We start from the raw sequence: 21,689 nt of genomic DNA, 5'->3' as shown, positions 1-21,689 counted from the left end.
TTTACAGGTATGAAAAAATATGCTTTGTTCTCCTTGAACTTCTACACTGGTTCAAACTCCAATGACCCAATTTAAAACCCCTGTCTATAAGCTAGTAAATGTGTCCTCCCCATAAGGTGGCCGTGTTACAGAATATGAAAGGATCATGGTCCTCAGAAAGTTTTAGGGATATGTTTCTACACATGTAAGATATTTTTTTATATGGGGGGAAAGGAAAAAAGAAATGATTTTTACCTTATTTCCTCTAAAAATTTTCCCGTATCTGGCAATCACAATCTTCCCAGAGCAATTGATTTTCATGTCCCTCTCTAGTTTAAGGAAGTCTTCAGTCTGTGCATAGTTAACATACACAAGATCACCCTGTTGAGACCAGGAATGGTTTAGGACAAGCACGATTTAATACAAGGAGGTTTCTCTGCATTAGGACGGTTTCACATCTTTGAATGAGGGAAGAGGCAAGAGCATGCAAGAGAGTCAGAAAAGCACAAGACTCCTATAAGAGATTCAAGGGAGAAATGAACTTGAATTAGGACAACTGGCTGAGTTAGAGATGTATGAATTTAACAGTAAGCTTTGTTGATATATGTCTCCTCTAGAGTGGCTATAATGCTATAGAAGTGATCCCCCCAAAATGTACATGAATATATATACTGCCGCATGCAGTTTGAAGGGGTCCAGGCACCCTAGGTTAAGAAACCCTTGAGGACAGCTTCATTCTTAGAAGTTCCTTCACACTAGTAGCCTAATGGGTCTCCACTACCACCAGGTAAGGAAGAAAGGTCAGGTAGTATAGCTGCTTTACGGGTCTGGTTTCATATTACTAGTATGACTATGTGCAAATCTTAATAACATCTCTGAGTCTCAGGATTCTCATTTGCAAAATGACCTGTTAGATGAGATCAGGATTCTTCATTTTTTTCTCACCTACTCCCTAAATTAATTTTGAAACTCCCTCAACATCAGCCCCTCATATATTTACTTGACATCTAAAATTGCTTATCATAACTTTAAGTAGCTACAAAAATGCAATTTCCAGCATATTATAACTATTAATATTTTGAGAAGCAATTTTACATCACTTTTTATATGCATCCAAAGGAATATACACACTATACTGATTTACTATTCCACATCATTCATTTAAAAAATACAGGAAGACACTCTTCAGTCAGAATTTTATCACCCATTTTCTCCTCGAACTTCTATCTTGTCCCCCCCTCACCAAAGAATTTTACTCTAAAGTAAAATATATTTGTGCTGGACACTGGGATGTGCTGTCCAGATTTCCCTTCGCTGAAGACATTCTTGTTCCAGCTGCAAGGAAGGTTTTCTGCAGACAGCCTTCAGTTCTCAAGCCTCTTTAGGAATTGCCTCAGCTACAGACAACCACTCTGCTCAAAGTCATGCCCCTTCCTGGGATGTCACACAGTGCATGACTGATCAGTGGGAAGTATAAAGCCTTGGACATTTTAGTCCAACCCAGGACAGTTCTGAAGAGCTCTGCTGACTCCAGAAATGCCCTTCAGGTCAGCCAAGCCTGTCCCTGAGCTGCCATTGAGGGTCACTGCTCCCTCTGCTCAATCCAGCTTCCCTTCCCTCCCCTGACACAACTATTGATCCCAAGAGAACACTTCTTAATTAATTAGCATGCTACATTCCATTTCAGTGTCTTGTCACCTAGGATTTGGGAATGCTTGGAAGTCTTTTCTTGATCACTGCCAAACTTCCTTTGATTAAGATTATACATATATGTGTGTGTATGTGCATATATATGTGTGTATGTGTGTGTGTGTGTGTCTATTGAATTTTTTAAAATGTCTTGTGACAGGACATATGCGCTAAGAAAATTCTTTAGGAGTAAGCTAATTATTAGTAGTATCAGATTGAGTCTAACAATATTACAAATTTGTGTAAATGATACCCAAGCACAAAATTTTACTTGAAATATATTTCTTAATGCTATTAGATGTTAAAACATCAGGTCACTGGATGAATAAATTGTTGCTAGAATGACACAGGACTCCACATTAGTTCTATTCACATTTCTTGTTTTTAGACCAAATTTCTGAGAAACTTTGAGATGGGAGTGAAAGAAGTTTTGTTGCAGAATTTTCACTAAGTTATATAAACTCCTTCCAAGTTACAACGCCCAAATCACAGACACTGATCTATTATCTGAGTTAATTCTAATGATGTCAGCTAGACGCTCAACTAGGCTCATCTAATTTTGTTCAGTTGCAAACCATCTGATTTGCCAAATCTCTTGTTACCCAGTTATGAGAATCTTTCACTATTGTCTCTTTGTCCAGAACCTCAGGGATAGTTACAACTCAGAGATATGCTTCATATTGTTTTAGGATGGGTGAGAGATGTCTTTCATTTGTAAAAATAAGAGAAAAATGATTATAAATAAGGAAGTACCAGCAGGACCTGATCATGGGCTAGTTTTCAGTCCAACATAACTGCACCCTGAGAAACTGGTGGTGGAAATGGATTTCTTTAAAACAATCTCATGTCTGCCTTCGGAAGTCTTCACACATCCTAGTTTGAAGTCCCTGGGCTGGACAACTTCTCATATCCTATAATTTTATTTTTAGTTTCCCTCTTCGGCTACATTTCTCCTAGCATGTGCACAACAAATGTACAACAGATACTAAAATAAAACTGTTTCCAAACTAATTCCAGGATTTATTTGACAAACTTGTTGAAAATGTATCATTATGAACCCGGCAGTGTTCTACGAACTAGGGATACAGCACATTCCTGTCCTTGGAGGAACTTACATTCATGTGAAATGCAGAAAGATAATAATAAAAATAATAACTAATAAGCAAATTACATAGTATATTAAAAAGTGATAAGTGCTGTAGAAAATTGTTTCAAAGTTTAAACAGAATAGGCAAATAGTAAACTAGTACTTAGGTGCATGCAATTTAAACGAGAAAAGTCGACTGAGAAGTGATATTTGAATCTTTGCTTCAGTAAAGGGATTACTTTTAGCTCTTATATTTCTTCCTCAGACAATGCAATATTAATGCACTATTAATAACCGTACTGTATGTCTCATTTATAATTGTTAGCCCTCCCTGGAGCTCGCTCTTATTTTGTGAATATAGAGTTATTAATCAATTTAATTTCAGTGAATTTTGTCTTAGTGTCGGTGTCTTACTTGAAACTTATCCCTATTTAATATCACTAACTCTGGGGAGACTACTTCCTTAAATGTCTGTAAAATGTGGCTATCTTTTGATAAATCTGCAATCTGCACAAAACAAATGAGGGATCGAAGGAGACATTAGTTTAAAAATGACAGTACACTTTTATTAAAGAGGGCACGTTCTGCATGAGCACTGGGTGTTATATGCAAACAATGAATCATGGAACACTACATCAAAAACTAATGATGTAATGTATGGTGATTAACATAACATAATAATAAAAAAAAGTAAAAAAAAATGACAGTACACTTTGAAAATGAAAACAAATGTGATAGATATGTCCTCTGGGCACTTCACAAATGCAAGTTGTCACCATCAATTAGAAAAAAAGCTTTGTTTTCAGACAATGACTTTCTTGTAAAGTTTACACTGTACCATTGTTCTATGACTGGGAATAAATACAATCTTGCACTGTTAGCCTAGAATTTTCCATTTCTTGCAAGCTTCCATCTTCCTGCTCTTGTTAATTGAAACAGAACCAGGAGACAAGGCCAGTGGCTCCCAAAGCATGGTTCTTAAGCCCTCAGAATCAGTGTCACCTAGGGTCTTGTTGGAAATGAACTATGAAGACCTACCCAAACTCAAGGGGGTGGGTGCTAGAACTGGTGTTTTACAAACCTTCTGGATTATCACGGTACATGCTGACCACCGTTTGAGAACCGCTAGATTAGATTATATTTTTATTTTATCTTATTTTTATTTTTTTCAAGATTTTATTTATTTATTTATCAGAGAGAGAGAGCACAAGTAGGGGGAATAGCAGGTAGAGGGAGAAGCAGGATTTCTGCTGAGCAAGGAGCCCGATGCAGGACTTGATCCCAGGACCCTGGGATCATGACCTGAGCCGAAGGCAGATACTTCACTGACAGAGCCAACCAGGCACCCCTACAGCGAAATAGATTAAGCACAGACATACATAACTTTAAAAAGAATTAGCATTGCACTGGCTGAGTTACAGGTGATCCAGTGAAGCACATCAGCCAGCAAACTCATCTAATATTTGAACAGAAACAAGAATCTCATGCAGGATCACAGACTCTATCTTCCCATTAATCAAGAAGAGTTTAGGTCTACTTGAAAGAAATGAGTTAATAATCTCTATGACTCTTATGAGTAGAATAATTCTGTCAAAGTCCAAAAATTACTTGGGGATGTCAATTGATTATACATTAAACCCACAAACTAATGTGGGAATAATTTTCTCCCTATAGCATTCTGTCTTCTTATCTAGAAACATAAAGTTTCTTTATATGTAATATTTTCACTGCTCAATAAATTTCACAGTGCTCTTCAACTACTTCATGCTCATTGAAGACTTGTATTTTATATTTTATGGCTATTTTAAACTAAATTTTTTGTTATATTTCCTGTTATTATACACTATGTCCATATATACTTATCTTCAATCTGATAATATTGTTATTTTTAAATAATGATATATTAGTATTTTTTGTATATTCTGATTATACAGATATATCACTGTAAATAATGAATTAATAAAGAAGACCCAAAGTATAAAAACATAAAGAGAACAGTTGAGCAATATTAAAATTAAAGATACCTTTTCAATAAAGGACAACTTGGGGCACCTGGGTGGCTCAGTCGGGTAAGCGTCTGCTTTTGGCTCAGGTCATGATCCCAGGGTCCTGGGTATGAGCTCCCTGCTCAGCCAGGAGTCTGCCTCTCCCTCTCCCTCTGCCCTTCCCCCGTTCGTGCTCTCTCTTGTTCTCTCTCAAATCAAAAAAAAAAAAAAAAAAATTCCTTAAAAAAATAAGAAAAGGGGAACTTAGATAACATGAACAAATGGGTGAAAAATTAGAAAAAGGTTTGTAATATTTAAACCAATATGGAATAAATAATTAAAATATTTAAGAAACCCTTAAAATCAGTAAGAAAAAGACTGGAAATTCAACAGGAAGAAGGCTATCCTTAGTCATTGCACAGAATAAAAACCAGAACAGCTAATAAATAAATATGTTTACAGATGAGCAACCTCAGTTGTAATCAGAGAAACGTGAATTAAAATAAAATAATAAAGTTATATAAACAAAAAGCAAAAATCATAAAGTTATATAATTTCAAGTGTTGATGAAAATATATGAGGAAAAAGGAACACTCATTTAGTGTCAGTGGAAGCAACCAACTGCTACAGTCTGGACATTGTGAAATTAAATATTCCTACAAAACAGCAATCCCACACTTGGTTTACTGTAAACAGAGAAACCCTTGCAAGCCCAGATGGGGACACATATGAGGACATTCGCTGCAACACTGTGGTGATGAGGATTTAGGAGTAAAGCAGCGCTCGAGGCTCAGAGAATGGGTAAGTTACATGTGGTGTGCACATAGCATGGGATGATAGGCAACAAGTAAAAAGTAACGAACTACCCTGACATAAAGCAACGTGGATAGAGTTTTTAAAGGCCACTGACTGGAAAGAGTAAGAGAACAAGTAAGACCTAAAGTTTAATGCTATTTACATAAATTTAAAATACATCAAACACAAACTAAAGCCATATGTTTTCAAGAATATGTACATTGCTGGGGCATCAGGGTGGCTCCATCGGTTAAGGGTCCGACTCTTGGTTTCGGCTCAGGTCATGATCTCAGGGTTGTGAGACTGAGCCCCACTGAGCATGGAGCTTGCCTAAGATTCTCTCTCTCCCTCTTCCTCTATCCCTCCCCCACTCTCTCCCTCTCTAAAGAAAAACAAACAAAAAAAGAATATATGCATTGCAAAGGACATAAATACATTGGGCAGGGGAAGAGGAATGAGACTGAGAACAAAGATGAGAGGTACCTTAACCTTGGATTAAGTCTAAGTGACTGCAGTACACCTAAGATCTAAAATATACTATCTCTTCACTTCCAATTGTTATATGCCTCATTCCTATCTCATGTCAATTATGGAATAATTATGATTGCCAGCATTCTATTTATGTGCTAAATATTAGACAGAATTTTTCTAATATTATACCATTAAGATGTAAACTATTCATTTGAAGTGAACTTCATACAACCAATGGATAATACTCTTTCATTCTAAGTTTGCAAGTTTTTAAATTATAAGTTAATAAATCAATACATTTGAAAATAAAAATAGTATTTTCTCTCTTACTTATTAAAAGATATGGCACTTCCTGATATTAAATCATCCTTATGTTCTTGCAATAAATCCTAATTGATTAAGCAAATTTTTTACCTAGGATGTTTCCAATAAGAGCCTTCTATTGAGTGACAATCCAATATACCCAACTGTCAATTAGCAACTTCTTGTGAATATATCCCAGGCACTTCAACCCAATACATCCAAAATTGAATTTACTTACTGTCAAGTATTATAATAGGAGAGACAACTTTTAAAAAGATGTTAATAATTATACTCAACTCTTTCAAATTTAGCGTTCTTATAAAAAACAAAGTACCTCACACGAATCTGGGGATTGACTATAGAATTTTAGATGATAGTTATGCACACTGCTTTATTGAGTAGACCACACAAAATTTTCTAGAATGGACATTCATGCTCTTCATTTGAAAATGGCAACAATACTCTTATTCAAATTCTTTGAAAACTAATCAGTGCTATGCAACAGTAGTAAGTAATGCTGTATTTTCATACAATGGAAATTACTTAGCAATAAAAAAGAACAAATTAAAAGCTAAAACACATGAATCTCATAGACTACACTTAGTGAAAGAAACTGGACACAAATGATTACATGCTGTACAATTCCATCAATATGAATTTTTAAAATAGGCAAAACTAATCAATGGTAGCAAAAACAATTAGAATGATTCACTGGCAGGGGGTAAGGGGTGTGGTACTGATTGAGAAAAGGCACAGAGGTACTTTCTGAAATGATGGTAATATTTTGTGTGTTAAGGGGTTTGGATTACACAGGTATATACATTTGTCAAAAGTCAATAAATGTACATTTTGGATTTCTGCATCTCACTGCAGTAAATTTTATCTTTAAAAACTGTCAACAAAACAATAAATAGTGCTTTTTCTTATTAAGAAATTCTACTGTCCTAACTGTGAAAAGGGGGTAAATTTGGATTATATAAAAAATCTCCTTATAGCTGTTCAATTGTTGCCTGCATGTATGAGGGGGTTCTGTTTGTTATTTGTATATTATTACATTGCATATTTACCTCTGGCATCCCCTGGGGAGAGAAGGCATTAAAAGGTGGCACAACATCTGAAACATTTTCATATCCTGGAGGAGGTGGTTCAAATAATGATGAGTTGAAAATCTGGAAAAGCAAAATATAAGTCAAAACTAAGTTAGGTAAAGTTTGATTACTACAAGCAAACAAGGAAAAATGTACATTATCATTTTTGTCAGTAGAGGGTTTTGTATTTTGTATTTTGAAAATACATATCAAATACCCAGCACTGTGCTAGAAGAATAAGCCAAAGACCCAGGGAGGATCTATAAAGCACCAGGCTTTGATTTAGGAGGAAAATTTTAACACCCAAATAAAAAGTATCATTGTATTGTAATCTCAATCCCTTATAACATTGCTAAGATAATTATTTAGCAACAAATTAAATACCAAATTCACTTTAATAAAAAAAATTACATTGGGGGGATCCATATCTAACAGTATCTAGATACACTGAACAACATTCACACTGAAAAGAACTAAAGATGCTGAACTAAATATAAAATATTATATTTTTAAGTGTATCATCAAATTGGGAAAAAAAAATAAAAAGGAATACTCAGAAGCCAAAAAAGTGGCGTGAAAGCAGGAATCCTGAGAGATTGCACTAAAGTCTGCCTTTGCCTTAGTTGGATCCATCAGAGCCCAAACAAAAGGCACAGGAGTTTAAAGAAATTCTGAGATGGTCAAGCATAACGCTGGGTTGCCAAAGAACAACATCCTTCAGGGTTAAGGATACACTAGAGACAAACCCATTGGATATATATATGAGGATCTGTAAAAGAAAAAAGAGGGGCACCTGGGTGGCGCAGTTGGGCATCTGACTATTGGTTTCAGCTCAGGTCTTGGTCTCAGGTTTGTGGGATCGGGCCCCAAGTTGGGCTCCGTGCTCAGCATGGAGTCTACGTGGGATTCTCTCTTCCTCTGCCCTCCCTCTGCCCTACATCTGCGCTCTCGCTCTCTCTCTCTAAAAATAAATAAATAAATAAATAAATAAATAAATAAATAAATAAATAAATCTTTAAAAAAAGAGAGAGACGAGAATAAAAAGACTGTGGAGGAGCTAAATTTGAAAATATAATGACTAAGAATTTTCCAAACTGATAAAAATTATGAACTCTTAAGATTCAGATCGTCCAATGAATCCTGACCAAACTAACGAAAAAATAATCTACCTCCAGACCCATCGCAGTAAAATTATGATATTCAATATACTATTTAATGTTAAAAGTTACAAAAGAGAGATTATACAAGAAACCCAAACAGAATAACAGATTAGCAGCTGACTTCTCAACAACAATAACGAAAGCCATAATGCTGTCAAATATTCTCTCCATGTGTGAAGGGACAGTAACTGCCAAACTACAAATCTAGGTCCCACAAAAACATCCTTCCTTTTGAAAATGAAATGGGGGTGCCTGGGTTGCTCAGTCGATTAAGCATCCGACTCTTGATTTCAGCTTGGGTCATGATCTCAGGGTGGTGCGACTGAGCTCCGAGTTGGGCTGCGAGCTGGGTGTGGACCCTTATGCACCCCGCCTCCTACTCCAAAAAAATTTAAAAAAGGAAATTAAATGAAAGCCACATTTTCTACCAAAAATTAATAGTTTGGAGCCAACAGATATTCACTTAAAGAAAATCTCTAAAGGATATCATTCAACAAAACAAAGCCTCTAAAAGAAGCTCTAAGATGATTCAGAAAGACTGGTAAGCAAGGTATCCTGAATACGTGGAAAAAATGAATAAATATGTACTGTATGTAATATGAAAAGCAAGTATTATTCAAGTTGACAAGAACAAGATTGAATTAGAATTATGGGCATAAAGTGGTAGGGTATGACCAAAGTGAAAGTATTCTAAGATGTTTGCCTTGTAGAGATATTGATTGAGCCCACATATACTTTAAGGTTTTGCCGAGTCATTTTGACCTTGGTAAAGGTTCAAGTACAGCTTCTCTGGGAGCCCAGAAGCAGGGCCCACAAACATGAAAAGTTGAAAATTCCCTTTCTTTTTTTTTTAGATTTTTTTTAGATTATTTATTTGACAGAGAAAGAGAGAGTCAGTGAGAGAGGGAACATAAGCAGGGGGAGAGGGAGAAGCAGGTTCCCGCTGAGCAGAGAGCCTGATGTGGGGCTCGATCCCAGGACCCTGGGATCATGACCTGAGCCAAAGGGAGGCACTTAATGACTGAGCTACCCAGGTGGCCCTAAAATTCCCTTTCTTTTATCACAACCAGGAGTTGATTTGGGGGATATTTACCTCTATTTCTTTAAATAACATGCAGTGTTTCAGATTTAGGCGTTATCTATGAACGTTGTGACAGTTCAACTGCTTTTGTCCCTCTGTCACACCTATTAATGGTTTTGTACCATCACCATGTCCAAGTGAAATTTAATTATTGTGACTCTTCAGACCTGCGTTCTGTGGTAAACTGTAAACTTTTACTCTCCTGCACAACACACACAAGTTCCTCCTTCCACAGGCAACCAATATGACTAGTGTTCTACAGATTCTACCAGAAATATTTTAAATATATATAGACACATTATCTTATCTTTGTTCACAAAGATAACATATGCTATAGATTGAACTATATACTGCCTTTTTTTATGTCACAAAATTTGTAAACTAAACTGTTTTGGTTACACTGAGAATACATAATTTGAGGCTACATTAGTGAATTCTGGAAAGTGAGCAATGCTCTCTGGTATATAGTCTATCTTTGATAAAGTCACCCAAAATAGTTGTTTCCCTGACCTTACAAATTTCTCCCACATGTTAGAATAACTCATAAACTTGCTCTAAAATCCACTTGTTCAGAGAGGCTGTAAAAGTGAAGATTACCATATAGGCAAATTGAGTGAGATCAACTTGAATACTCCCTTGGCTGAAAGACGTGCTGATGCAAGGACTTTGTTTCTAGATGGTTTTGTACTGCACTTTACTACAATTTCTTTTATAATCTTTCCCAATGATTCAGATGGGTTTCCTACGCTATGTGTGTCAGAAAAATTATGGGCTAAATGGAGGATGTGGGGATTTTTAAAGGGTAGTAATTGATACAGTTTCACGGTAGGTTCTGTGTGCCTCAGAAAAGGTAGATATTTCGTGGCACCTGGGTGGCTCAGTCAGTTAGAAGCTGCCTTCGGCTCAGGTCGTGGTCCCAGGGTCCTGGGATAGAGCCTCGCATCAGGCTCCATGCTCGGTGGGAGGCCTGCTTCTCCCTCTCCCACTCCCCCTGCTTGTGTTCCCTCTCTCACTGTGTCTCTCTCTGTCAAATAAATAAAATCTTAAAAAAAAAAAAAAAGAAAGAAAGAAAAGGTAGATATTTGGTGCTCTAGTTGGGATAACATAACGTTAGGTTCACTCCCGGTCTCCCATCACTGTTTGTACCCCTGCCCAGGACCAGGGCCATGTACAATGTCACAAAGTAGTGATAGATATCCAAATTCCAGGGGAATGTTTTTAATGTCTCACCATTAATTTTGATAGTTGCTGGGTGCCTGGGTGGCTCAGTTGGTTAAGCGACTGCCTTCGGCTCAGGTCATGATCCTGGAGTCCCTGGATCGAGTCCCGCATCGGGCTCCCTGCTCGGCAGGGAGTCTGCTTCTCCCTCTGACCCTCCCCCCTCTCATGTGCTTGCTCTCTCTCATTCTCTCTCTCTCAAATAAATAAATAAAATCTTTAACAAAAAAAAAAATTTTGATAGTTGCTGTGACCTTTATCAGGTGATGTTAATTAACTTCCTTTCCAAGTTTACTAAGAGTTTTTATCGTGAATTTATGTTTCATTTGTTCAATTTTTGGGGGGGGTATTTTTTGAGATGAGTATGCAATTTTTCTTTTTCATAATGATAATTATATTATCCATATACATACATTACACATTTGGCCTGTCTGTTTGCAATTTGCTTGTTGGGTTATCGTTTCTAGATTATACTTGCCTTAAAAAATGAGTTGAGTTTTTAATATTCTTTGAAATAGCTTGTGTTATATTTAAACGATCTTTTACTTTAATCTTTCAAACTTAAAGGAAAACCAGTTGGTCTTGATGCTCTGTGTTGTGGGAGTTTTTGAAGTACTGATTTAATTTCTTCAATATTATAGAACTATTTGGATTTTGCATTCTTGTGTCAAATTTCACGTTTTTTCCATTTCATCTCAGCTGTGAATTATTGGCATACTTCTTCCTAGTATTTTCTTACCTTTTCCTATCTTTCTTATCTGTGCAGCATCTATAGATATGCCTCTTTTTTTTTTTCTTAACTCCTTATTTATTTATGCTTTCCTTGTATTTTTTCCTTATTAATTTTTGTCCTTTAGGGGACAAAGGGGGTCATTTGGGTGGATTACCTCATCAGTGCTGACCAGGTAATTCCAGATTGACTAGTTAAAGGTCACATTCCTGGGAGAGGCTGAAACTGCATTAGGTTAGGTATTAAATCTTGGTTTTCTAAGTGGGTCTCAGTACAAGTAATTCAATTTTGGGCCTGTTGTAACTTTTCCTTTAACAGATAAAAACAATTTTAGAATTGTTGGTGAATAGAAACACTTAGGTAGTGACCCTCTTTATCTCTTAATAAGGTTTTTGACTTTGCTTTAAAATTTACTTTATAAGATAAAACCATTTTTTAAGTCAATATTTACTTGGTATTTCTTTTTCAGTTTTGTTACTTTCAGACTTGTGATGTTGTGTTCAAGTCACTCCTTATAAAATAGTACACAGCTGATTTTACTTAGTCTGATATGCTATTTTTAATCAGACAGTTTTTTCCTTTAAATTTTTTCTAATTACTGATACACAGCATTTAAGTCACTTTTGTTTTCCTATTACGTGATTTTTACTCTTCCTTTTCCTCCCGAATGCTCCATTTTTCTTTTGTGAAAATCGTGTATCCTGGGCAGCTGCCTTAACTTGGATTCAAATAAAACTCTTTTCCTTTTCCTTTAAAATTTATAAGGTTTGGGGTCCCTGGGTGTCAGTCGTTAAGTGTCTGCCTTCGGCTCAGGTCATGATCCCAGGGTCCTGGGATCGAGGCCCTCATCAGGCTCCCCGCTCAGAGAGGAGCCTGCTTCTCCCTCTCCCTCTGCCTGCTCCCCCTATTTGTGCTCGCTCTCTATCAAATAAATAAAATCTTTAAAAAAAATAAAACTTAAAAGGTTTGTTCATTCTGTGTCAACAGTTGAATATTGCTTGCTTCAAGAAATAGGGAGGAAGCAAGGCATTTTGGAGAAGTACGTGACTATGTTCAAATGTACTTTGGATGAAAATAAAAAAGGAAAATGAATTAATGATATAGCTTTTAAAAAATTAGGAAGATTTAGGCAGTGTGATATTGTGATTTATAATAAATATATATTTGATCTTCATCCCATTTCTGGCACTGAGCTCCTAAAACCTCCTAAAAGGAATTTCCTGACGAGAGCAACAAATGTGTCTATTGTTATGTTAACGAGGTAACTTTTGGACCCCACTTAAGGATGGGTGCAGGTTGCAGGAGAACCAACTTAGTGATTAGAGGGTTGGAACTTTCAGTCCCACTGCCAACCTCTCAACCAGGAGAGAGGAGCTGGAAGTTGAATCAATCATCAATAGCTAAGATTTAATCATCACACCTGTGTAATGAAGCCTCCATAAAAACCCAAAAGACCCGGTTCAGAGAGCTTCTGGGTTGGCGAACACATGGAAATGGGAGGGGATTGGGGCTCCTAGAGAGGGCGTGGAAACTCTCTGCTCTTTCCCACATACTTTTTCCTATGCATCCTTCATCTGTCTACTGATCCATATCATTTATCATCCTTTTAATAAATCAGTAATCTGGAATGTAAAATGTTTTTTGCAAATGTTAATTTGCTCTAGCACATTAGTCAAACCTGAGGAGGGAATCATAGGAACCTCTGATTTCTGCCCGTCTGTCAGAAATACAGTTAACAACCTGGGCTTTCAACTGGCGTCCTGAGTTGAAGGGGGGTTATTGGAACCTCCAGTCTACAGCTCGTAGGTCAGAAATAGGTTAACAACCTGGGCTTGCAATTGGCATCTGAGTGGGTGGGGAGGGGGCAGTCTTATGAGACTGAACTCTTACCTATGGAATCTGATGCTATCTCCAGGTAAATAGTGTCAGAATTGAGTCAAATTATAGGAAACCCAACTGGCATCTGAGTGGGTGGGGGAGGGGGCAGTCTTATGAGACTGAACTCTTACCTATGGAATCTGATGCTATCTCCAGGTAAATAGTGTCAGAATTGAGTCGAATTATAGGACACCCAACTGGTGTCTGAGAATTGCTTGTTGGATGTGTGGGGAAAACACTCCCCATCCCAACAGAAATTGGTCTAGGAAGCCAAAAGAGACAGCTAACACCATTCCAGAAAATCTCCAGAATGATGTTTCTACATGATACTTTTATATTATGTGACAGGCTTGAAGAGTTTAATAAATGCTTATAATGGCAAAACAAACAATGAAATGGAATAATAAAAGCAAAGTCACAGTCAAAATTAGGAAGTGAAAGAAGAAGGAAAAAAGAAGTGCAAGTTTTCTATTTTCCTCATTGTGTATAGATCATCCCCAAATCAGACAGATCAAGACAGAGGTTTTATATATATATATATAAATATATATATACTTAACATAATCTATATCTTATTTCATCATTAAATAACTTTCCTAAGCATACTTTTATAGACTGCTTAGTACTTAATTATATAGATATGCCCCCACTTATTTAACAAATGTTATGGGACCATATGCAGTATATGGATATTCCACATAACTTTTTTTTAAAAAATACTTTTTAAATTTTGAGATAAGTTAATATTTTAAAAAGATAAACAACTAACTACAATAATTTAAAATAGTAGTTAATATGGAAAGTTTCAAATCATATTAGGAAATTTAGCATGGAATTACATCATTGACAGCAAAACATAACAACATATTTGCCATTAAAAGACTAATCCATTAGTTGATAGAAGGTGATTGACATATTAGGAAAAAATTTTTAAATTTATATGTATTTAAATCACATGACATTTTCAGTTCACTGATCAAGCTGGACATATTTGAAGCTATTTACAACTGAAAAGGCCCAACTGACAAAAGGACTGAGGGAGACTATCTGGATTGAAAAGGGCTATTTCAGTTAAGATACAGTAGCTCTAAAACTAAGGTATGCTAAATAGGGTTAAGCGAATGAGTTTTACTTTCATATTGAACGTATCATGACAAGAAATACCTCAATCACTTGTATTATCTCTTCTTACTCAAGTATGTACCCTAACTTACAAACAAGATTATAAATTCATTAGATAATCATTCTATAGACATTCTCTCCCAATTCTCTTCCCCCTTCAAATGTCCACATCCAAGTTCTGGGCACAGAGCTGAATACATGATCATATGAGTCATATCATTAAGCACCAATAAAAAGCTGCGGACTCAAACTACATACCAGGCGTCTTGGGTTTCCTCACACCCCCAAACTTATACAGTATCTATAAAAGATATGTCTATTTTACTTGCCTGGAATTACTAATATATCATATTTTATATTAGCACACAATACTAAAAAACAGAAAATACAACTGTCATCAAGCATTAATTTCTCAGACTTTTTCCAACATCACATTAAATTCAAACATCATAGGAAAGGAGTTGACACTGGTAATGAGATATTAAAGACAACATTGACAAGTTTCAATAATATTGATTTCCATCAATAATTAGAGATAGTATAGGGCATTCTTTCATAAAAGGTGTTTGAAAAGAATAGAGATGAGGGTAGTTTCTTATCTCTTTGTTTTACCTCATTTCCGTCTTCATCAATTATTGAGATGTAGTTGGGATGAGTCTTATTTGGATAGGACAACAGGACATCATAATGGGCTAACTCAACAGAATCCAGGCCAAATTCTTTCCACTGGGATTGAATTTGCTTTGCAAGCTGAAAGTTTTGTTCTGTTCCTGCTAAATGTGGCAGCCGTGTAAAATTACTGGTGAACAAAAATTGAAAGTGGTTAGAAATTAATGTTTAGTCAGCCTTTATCCCAAATGAACAACCAAGGAAGGCAGATTGACATTTAAAACGTGCTTTGAAATGTGATACGTTAAAAAAGGAAAGTGGTGCTATTATCGCATCAAATAGATTTTCAAAGCATATTTTGAAGTTTTCATGCTCTAATTTGTACTCATTCAAGAGAAAAATTGGAGAAACTGATCTTTGTAGAAAATTGTTATATGCAATCCACTGGGTGTTTCCCTATATAGTAGATGAGGAAGTGAAGACTCATGCGTCTTAGAACTTTCGTGGAATTATTTATTTCACTGTGTGAAATAGACTTAGAAGGTAAAAATATTTTCATACAAAATATCAAGCTGTGACGTGCCAAGAATAACTGTTAATTACATTTATTTTTAAATACTTCAAGTTATGGCCAACCAAGAAACTTTTTTTTTTTTTTAAAGATTTTATTTATTTATTTGAGAGAGAGAGAATGAGAGACAGAGAGCATGAGAGGGAGAAGGGTCAGAGGGAGAAGCAGACTCCCTGCCGAGCAGGGAGCCCGATGCGGGACTCGATCCTGGGACTCCAGGATCATGACCTGAGCCGAAGGCAGTCGCCCAACCAACTGAGCCACCCAGGCGCCCCTGACCAAGAAACTTTTTGATTAGCAGCCTTTATAAAGTATCTTGATTAAGGAATAATCTAAACATATTTTGAGAAGCTCAGACTAAATCTCTTGTACTCCATTCATCATGCATAGTAATACACTTAAAAATCAATGATGATAATTAGCCTGACCAGTAATATCTCTAATGAATAAGCTATGTGGGCAGAATTTCAGCTACCAAAAATACTTTCACAAGTTTACTACTTTCTCATTAATATGTCTGGATACTGGTGCTTTTGTTTGTTTAAATTTCTCTTTCTCTCCTGGAAATGTTTTGTTTCCCTGAAGATTCAGCTCATTGGTATTTTCATCTTAACCCACTTAAAGAAAAAAATGCACATGCCAAAGCATTATGTATCATAAAAAGACATTTATTTCTAGATCTTCACAAACTTCTGCTTCTGAATATGTAGGTTTTTCTAAAACCAACACATGTTCATCCTTATAGGGTTTTTTAAAAAAACTAATAAATAGGCAACATGGCTATGATGATTCCATTTTCAAATGTTTACTTTTACTGTAAATTTATCTTAATTTTTGACTTGGCAAATCAACTGCCAAGAAGAATAACTCTCAATTTTTAAAAAATGGAGTTCTTGTGATAATTTTTTATAATTCTATTAAAATAATTTAAATTGTATTTACAAAGATAGTATCAAGATCCTTATTCAAAAAATGTTTAAGGGCTAAACACTATAGGGGCTGAATGTGGGCTGCCCCAAGATGGGCCACATTAGCATGAACGTTATTCTGACCTGAAGGCAATCAAAACTCTACAGGCTCAAAGAAACTTTTGCTGCTCCCTTAACAACATAGAATCTAAACTGATGGCTGTTCTCAAAATAAGGGTTATTAGCAGAGATAAATTTTATCTGACTGATCCACCTGTATAGTAGGGCAAATATCTAATTATCAAACAGCTGCTTTTCTTATCACCTTGTGAAGTGTGTTCCTTTCATATACCTCATTTTGCCTGTCTTTGGAATTTTCATGTCTATATGGATTCCCCACACATACACTATTAAGTTTGATTTTCTCCTATGAATCTGTCTTGTGTCAGGGTGCTAGAAGTACCTTGAAGGGGATAGGACATTCTTGCTCCCTTACAACAACTTACACAAAATTTCTAATGTGTATTTGCAAAACATAGTAACAAAATAACACAATTTTAAGAGGCAGCTGAGGTGTTTATATTACCTGCAGAGATAACGGAAAAAGAGCCAACATGGTGCTATTTTTTTTCTGTATTACACAGATCACAAACTGTAACATAACCAAAGTGGATGCAGATTATACATATTTCCTTAAGTCACAGTGATAACTCTGCCCCTACATGTAGAAATAGGGCACCTGGCTGGCTCAGTTGGTAAAGCATGTGCCTCTTGATCTTGGGGTCATGAGTTAGAGCCCCATGTTATGGGGTAGAGTATCTTAAAGAAAAAAAATTAAATTAAAGATTTAAAATTAAAAAGTTTAAAATTTTTTGAAAATTTAAAAAATTAAAAAGAGAAAGAACAGTTGCCAATAGGGAGTCCTGAACCTGCTCTCCCCACCACAAAAGGAAGGAAGGAAGGAAGGAAGGAAGGAAGGAAGGAAGGAAGGAAGGAAGGAAGGAAGGAAGGAAGGAAGGAAGGGAAGGAACTGATTATTATCAGACCTGGCTATTATAAGTGAAATTCCTTATAACAGTGTTGTCATTACCAATGAGGATATAACACTGTGCTACAATCAGGGCTGGAACCCACTCATTTGGAGCAAAGCTGATCCTAATGAAGAGTAGGAAAAAAACCCATTTCCAATGATAAATAAATTAACTGGATAAAATCCTATAAGTGATATAGTAGAAGTTTTGCCACTAACCTGTATAATCCTGGCTAAATCTTCAGTTTCTCATCTGTACCCACAGAGAATATTGCTACCTCACTATTTTCCAAAGATCTGTCTGTAGCTCAATTCGGTAACTCAAACTGCAGCTCTTAATTTTTCTTGTTTTAATCAATTACGAAGTGTGTTGCAAGTAATTTGTCAATCCTACTAAAATATCAAGTTTTCTTAAAAAGTAATAATTTACAGGTCATCCCCAATAGCCAACAACTTGTATTCAAAAATGGGCTCACATATTTCTGTCTGGCTAGAAAAGTTCCACATATCATTACATCATCTCAATTAATAAAGAGAGCTGTTAGTACTCCTGTTTTAATACATTGCATCTGATTTACAAATGATGGAACAGTGCTTCCAGGAGCTAGATGCCTGGAAGGCAGCTACTCCAAGCAGAAGTGGTACTCAAAGGCATATCAGGGAAATTCTGAGCCCAGAGGTCTAAGAGTTTTCTAAAATAATCTTGTCTTTCCGAACCAGGAAGAGAAGGAAAGTTTCCCTAAAGAGATGCAAAGTAGTGAACAGAGCTGAGAATTCAATCAGGTGTTGACAAAACAGAAGGGAAACAGGACAACCCTGTATCCCAAGGGAGGCAGAAAAAACAGACCCTACTTTGATCCTTCCAGCCAGCTACTATGGAGAGGCAGACAACTTGGAAGTAGAGAGGATTTTTTGTAGCAGAGCGAAGGAGGGTAAGATGGAAGATCTGAGGCCTATGGGCAGAATTAGATTGAAAGCTCTTTGATGGCAGAATGGCAAATGGGAAATCTGGAGAGTCCAGGAGGTTTCTGGTGATTCTGTGGTCCTTAGAGGGATGAATTGGGTTCTCATAATTTCTTTCTTTTGTGCTAATGGTGAAAATCCTTGAGTTCTAAACAGTTAGAGGAGCTTGGTTGGGGTCATGGAGAATAAGCAAGAAACTGACTGCTTCCATTTTATTCAGGGTTTAAAAAGAGAAATGAAGGCATTCATTTTTCTTCTTTGCCGGTCAGTCAGTCCGTGTCACAGGTTAGGAAAGGAAGCAGGGACAGCAGCTCTGTCTAGGAGTGAACATTATATCTTGCCAGAACTCCACTATTATTTTATCTACTATACATAATTAAAGTGAAAGAAGTCCAAGAGGCAGAGGAGGGGTTTCCACAAAATTTAAGCTTCCGGGTCTCTCACTTGGGAAATGGCCCTTCCAAACACCTGGAAGGTGCCTAGCAAATTTTTATTCATAGTTTTAATTCTATTGTAATTTAAATAGGAAGCACTTGGGTGGCTCAGTCGGTTAAGCATCTGCCATTGGCTTAGGTCATGATCCTGGGATCGAGCCCCGCATTGGGCTCCCTGCTTACCGGGGAGCCTGCTTCTCCCTCTCCTGCCTGCCGCTTCCCCTGCTTGTGCTCTCTCTCTCTGACAAATAAATAAATAAAATCTTTAAAATAAATAAATAATTAAATAAATTAGACATGTGTTTGTATGATCATGTGTGTGTATATCTATGCATATGTGTGAGTGTGTGTATATATATATATATATATATATATAACTGTCTTTTATATAAAATTATAATCTGTATTCACAAAGAAATCCTTCAATCACTATCAGGAACTCCAAGTATTTTGCCTTGAAAAAGCTAGTATTCTAGGGGTGCCTTGGTGGCGCAATCATTAAGCGTCTGCCTTCGGCTCAGGTCATGATCCCAGCTCCTGGGATTGAGCCCCGCATTGGGCTCCCTGCTCCGCAGGAAGCCTGCTTCTCCCTCTCCCACTCCCCCTGCTCGTGTTCCCTCTCTCGCTTGTCTCTCTCTGTCAAATAAATAAAATCTTTAAAAAAAAATGAAAAAGTTAGTATTCTAATCAGTTACATACAATCATTCTACACAAGTGTTTTTTACTTTTAGCTGCTTTGCAAATACTCTTTAAATTTACTCATTTACATCTTTTGCTCTACACTACAGATAGCTATTTCAGGAAACAGGGAGCTAGTTTTCACACCATGTCACATATATGCTAATTCATCCTTGTCACAATGATATCATGGTCACCATTTTATAGATGTGGAAATGAGAGCTCAGGAAGGTTAAGTATTCACTCCAAGTGATTTTACTGTCAATGGGCAAAGATGGAATTTAAATTCAAGTATATCTGAGTCCAAAGTCCAAGTTTATTCTTTTGACTAAAATACAATGTTGTCTTCTAAAACAGGAGTCCAGCCCACTTCCTTGTTTTTGTACAGTCCACAAGCTGAAAATGGTTATTATATTTTAAATAGCTTAAAAAAAAAAGAATATTTTATGACATATATGACATTCAAATTTCAGTACCCATAAATAAAGTTTTACTGAAACTGCCACTCTCGTGTGTTTATGTATTTTCTCCGGCCTCTTCTGTGCTACAATAGCAGAGCTGAGTAGTTGTGACAGAGATCAGCTGGCCTACAGGGGCTGGTCCTATACAGACAGAGTTTGCTGACTCCTGCCCAAAATTGTCTCTAGTGATACAGTTTAGCTTAAAGTATAATCCTGTCTAGATGAAATATGATACAAAGTTTTCAACAAATAAGACTTTTAAAAAAAGTCAGTTCCTGTATACAAAATATTGAATCAAAACTTTCTGAACAGAATAACAAATTACCCATATAAGCCATCAGTATATGCTTACTATAAGAACCTCTTGATGTTCTCAGCTTTCAATTCATCCAAAAATGCCTTCTTCACATTATGCTGTGGAACAATGTTAGTAGGTTCATTGGAGGATTTTATAAACCATCCTGTAAAATATATACAAAGATAGGAATGAGACATGAGCTCACAAACAGGACCTATTTTTCCTTATTATTGTATCTATTCATGCATGAAACACAAAGTATCAATGACCTCCAGTATTAACTGAGATTCTCTTCCATTTAATTTCTCTTGCCACTTCCACTGGAAAAAAAAAATCATGGAAACACTTTTTAAATACAGATTAGTCACAACATATTTTTTAATTCAATTTCAATGACAGGTGTTGCTGTTATTCTAAAAAAACAAAATGTTTTATAAGAAAAGGACCACTAAAATTAAAAATGCTTCAACTAATGGGGATAAACAAGATCTCTTAAAGGTTAAGGCAAAAAGGAAATATACCTATTTTCTCCTGAAAGCTTCTATCCACAGCGACTTCTCCTCTGCTGACTCAGAATAAGCATTTAGTAAATGTTTATAATGAATTAATGATGAATCTATTTCAAGTACATAAATTATTTCAGAGTTGAAGGAAACTCAGACTTATAATTTGTTGTTTCAGAAACTAAAACAAAATGTGCTGAGATTCTGTGTTTCCAGTTGAAGCAGGCTTGAGACTTTGAACTTTAGAAAGCTACAAGAAAACTACAATTTACCCAGTGGCTCTGCAAGATGCCCAGTGCACACAGAGACCAGAGGGAATGGGTAGCCAGATCATGTGGAGCAATTAGCTCTTGTAGGGGCTTTTAATCTGGGGGAAATGAGGCATCTTTACAGGCTTTATTTAGAGAAATGATACAATCTGGGCATAAAATAGCTACCAAAATTGCCCATCCAGCTTTCATGGAACTTTCCAGTTATTAATCATATACATGCATACACACACACATATATACATGCATATTGAAATAAATGGGTGGCAGCAAATGGAAATACAATTCCATTGGTACATAAAACAAAAGGACTTGGATTCGACTGGGATCAGGGAAGGACACACTGAACTGAGAGCTGAAAAATGAACAAAATGAAGAG

General features: G+C 36.3%; 1 protein-coding gene across 1 annotated transcript in view; it reads right to left on the bottom strand.

Annotated features, from left to right (window-relative positions):
• Positions 1-21,689, bottom strand: part of FOLH1 (folate hydrolase 1) — a 68,990-nt gene that overhangs the window by 46,105 nt on the left and 1,196 nt on the right. The window contains exons 2-5 of the mRNA XM_045892829.2: positions 20,593-20,701; positions 15,199-15,385; positions 7,377-7,478; positions 235-360 (exon numbers count right to left, since the gene is read on the bottom strand). Of these exons, the coding sequence (XP_045748785.1) occupies positions 235-360; positions 7,377-7,478; positions 15,199-15,385; positions 20,593-20,701 (524 nt within the window). The remainder of the gene's footprint in view (positions 1-234; positions 361-7,376; positions 7,479-15,198; positions 15,386-20,592; positions 20,702-21,689) is intronic.

This window comes from Mirounga angustirostris, unplaced genomic scaffold, assembly GCF_029215605.1.
Source record: "Mirounga angustirostris isolate CCGP_5_RB_7025 unplaced genomic scaffold, mMirAng1.0.hap1 SCAF_13, whole genome shotgun sequence".
Taxonomy (NCBI): domain Eukaryota; kingdom Metazoa; phylum Chordata; class Mammalia; order Carnivora; family Phocidae; genus Mirounga; species Mirounga angustirostris.
The sequence above is the reverse complement of the archived record's forward strand: the minus strand, read 5'-3'. Positions and strand labels throughout refer to the sequence as shown.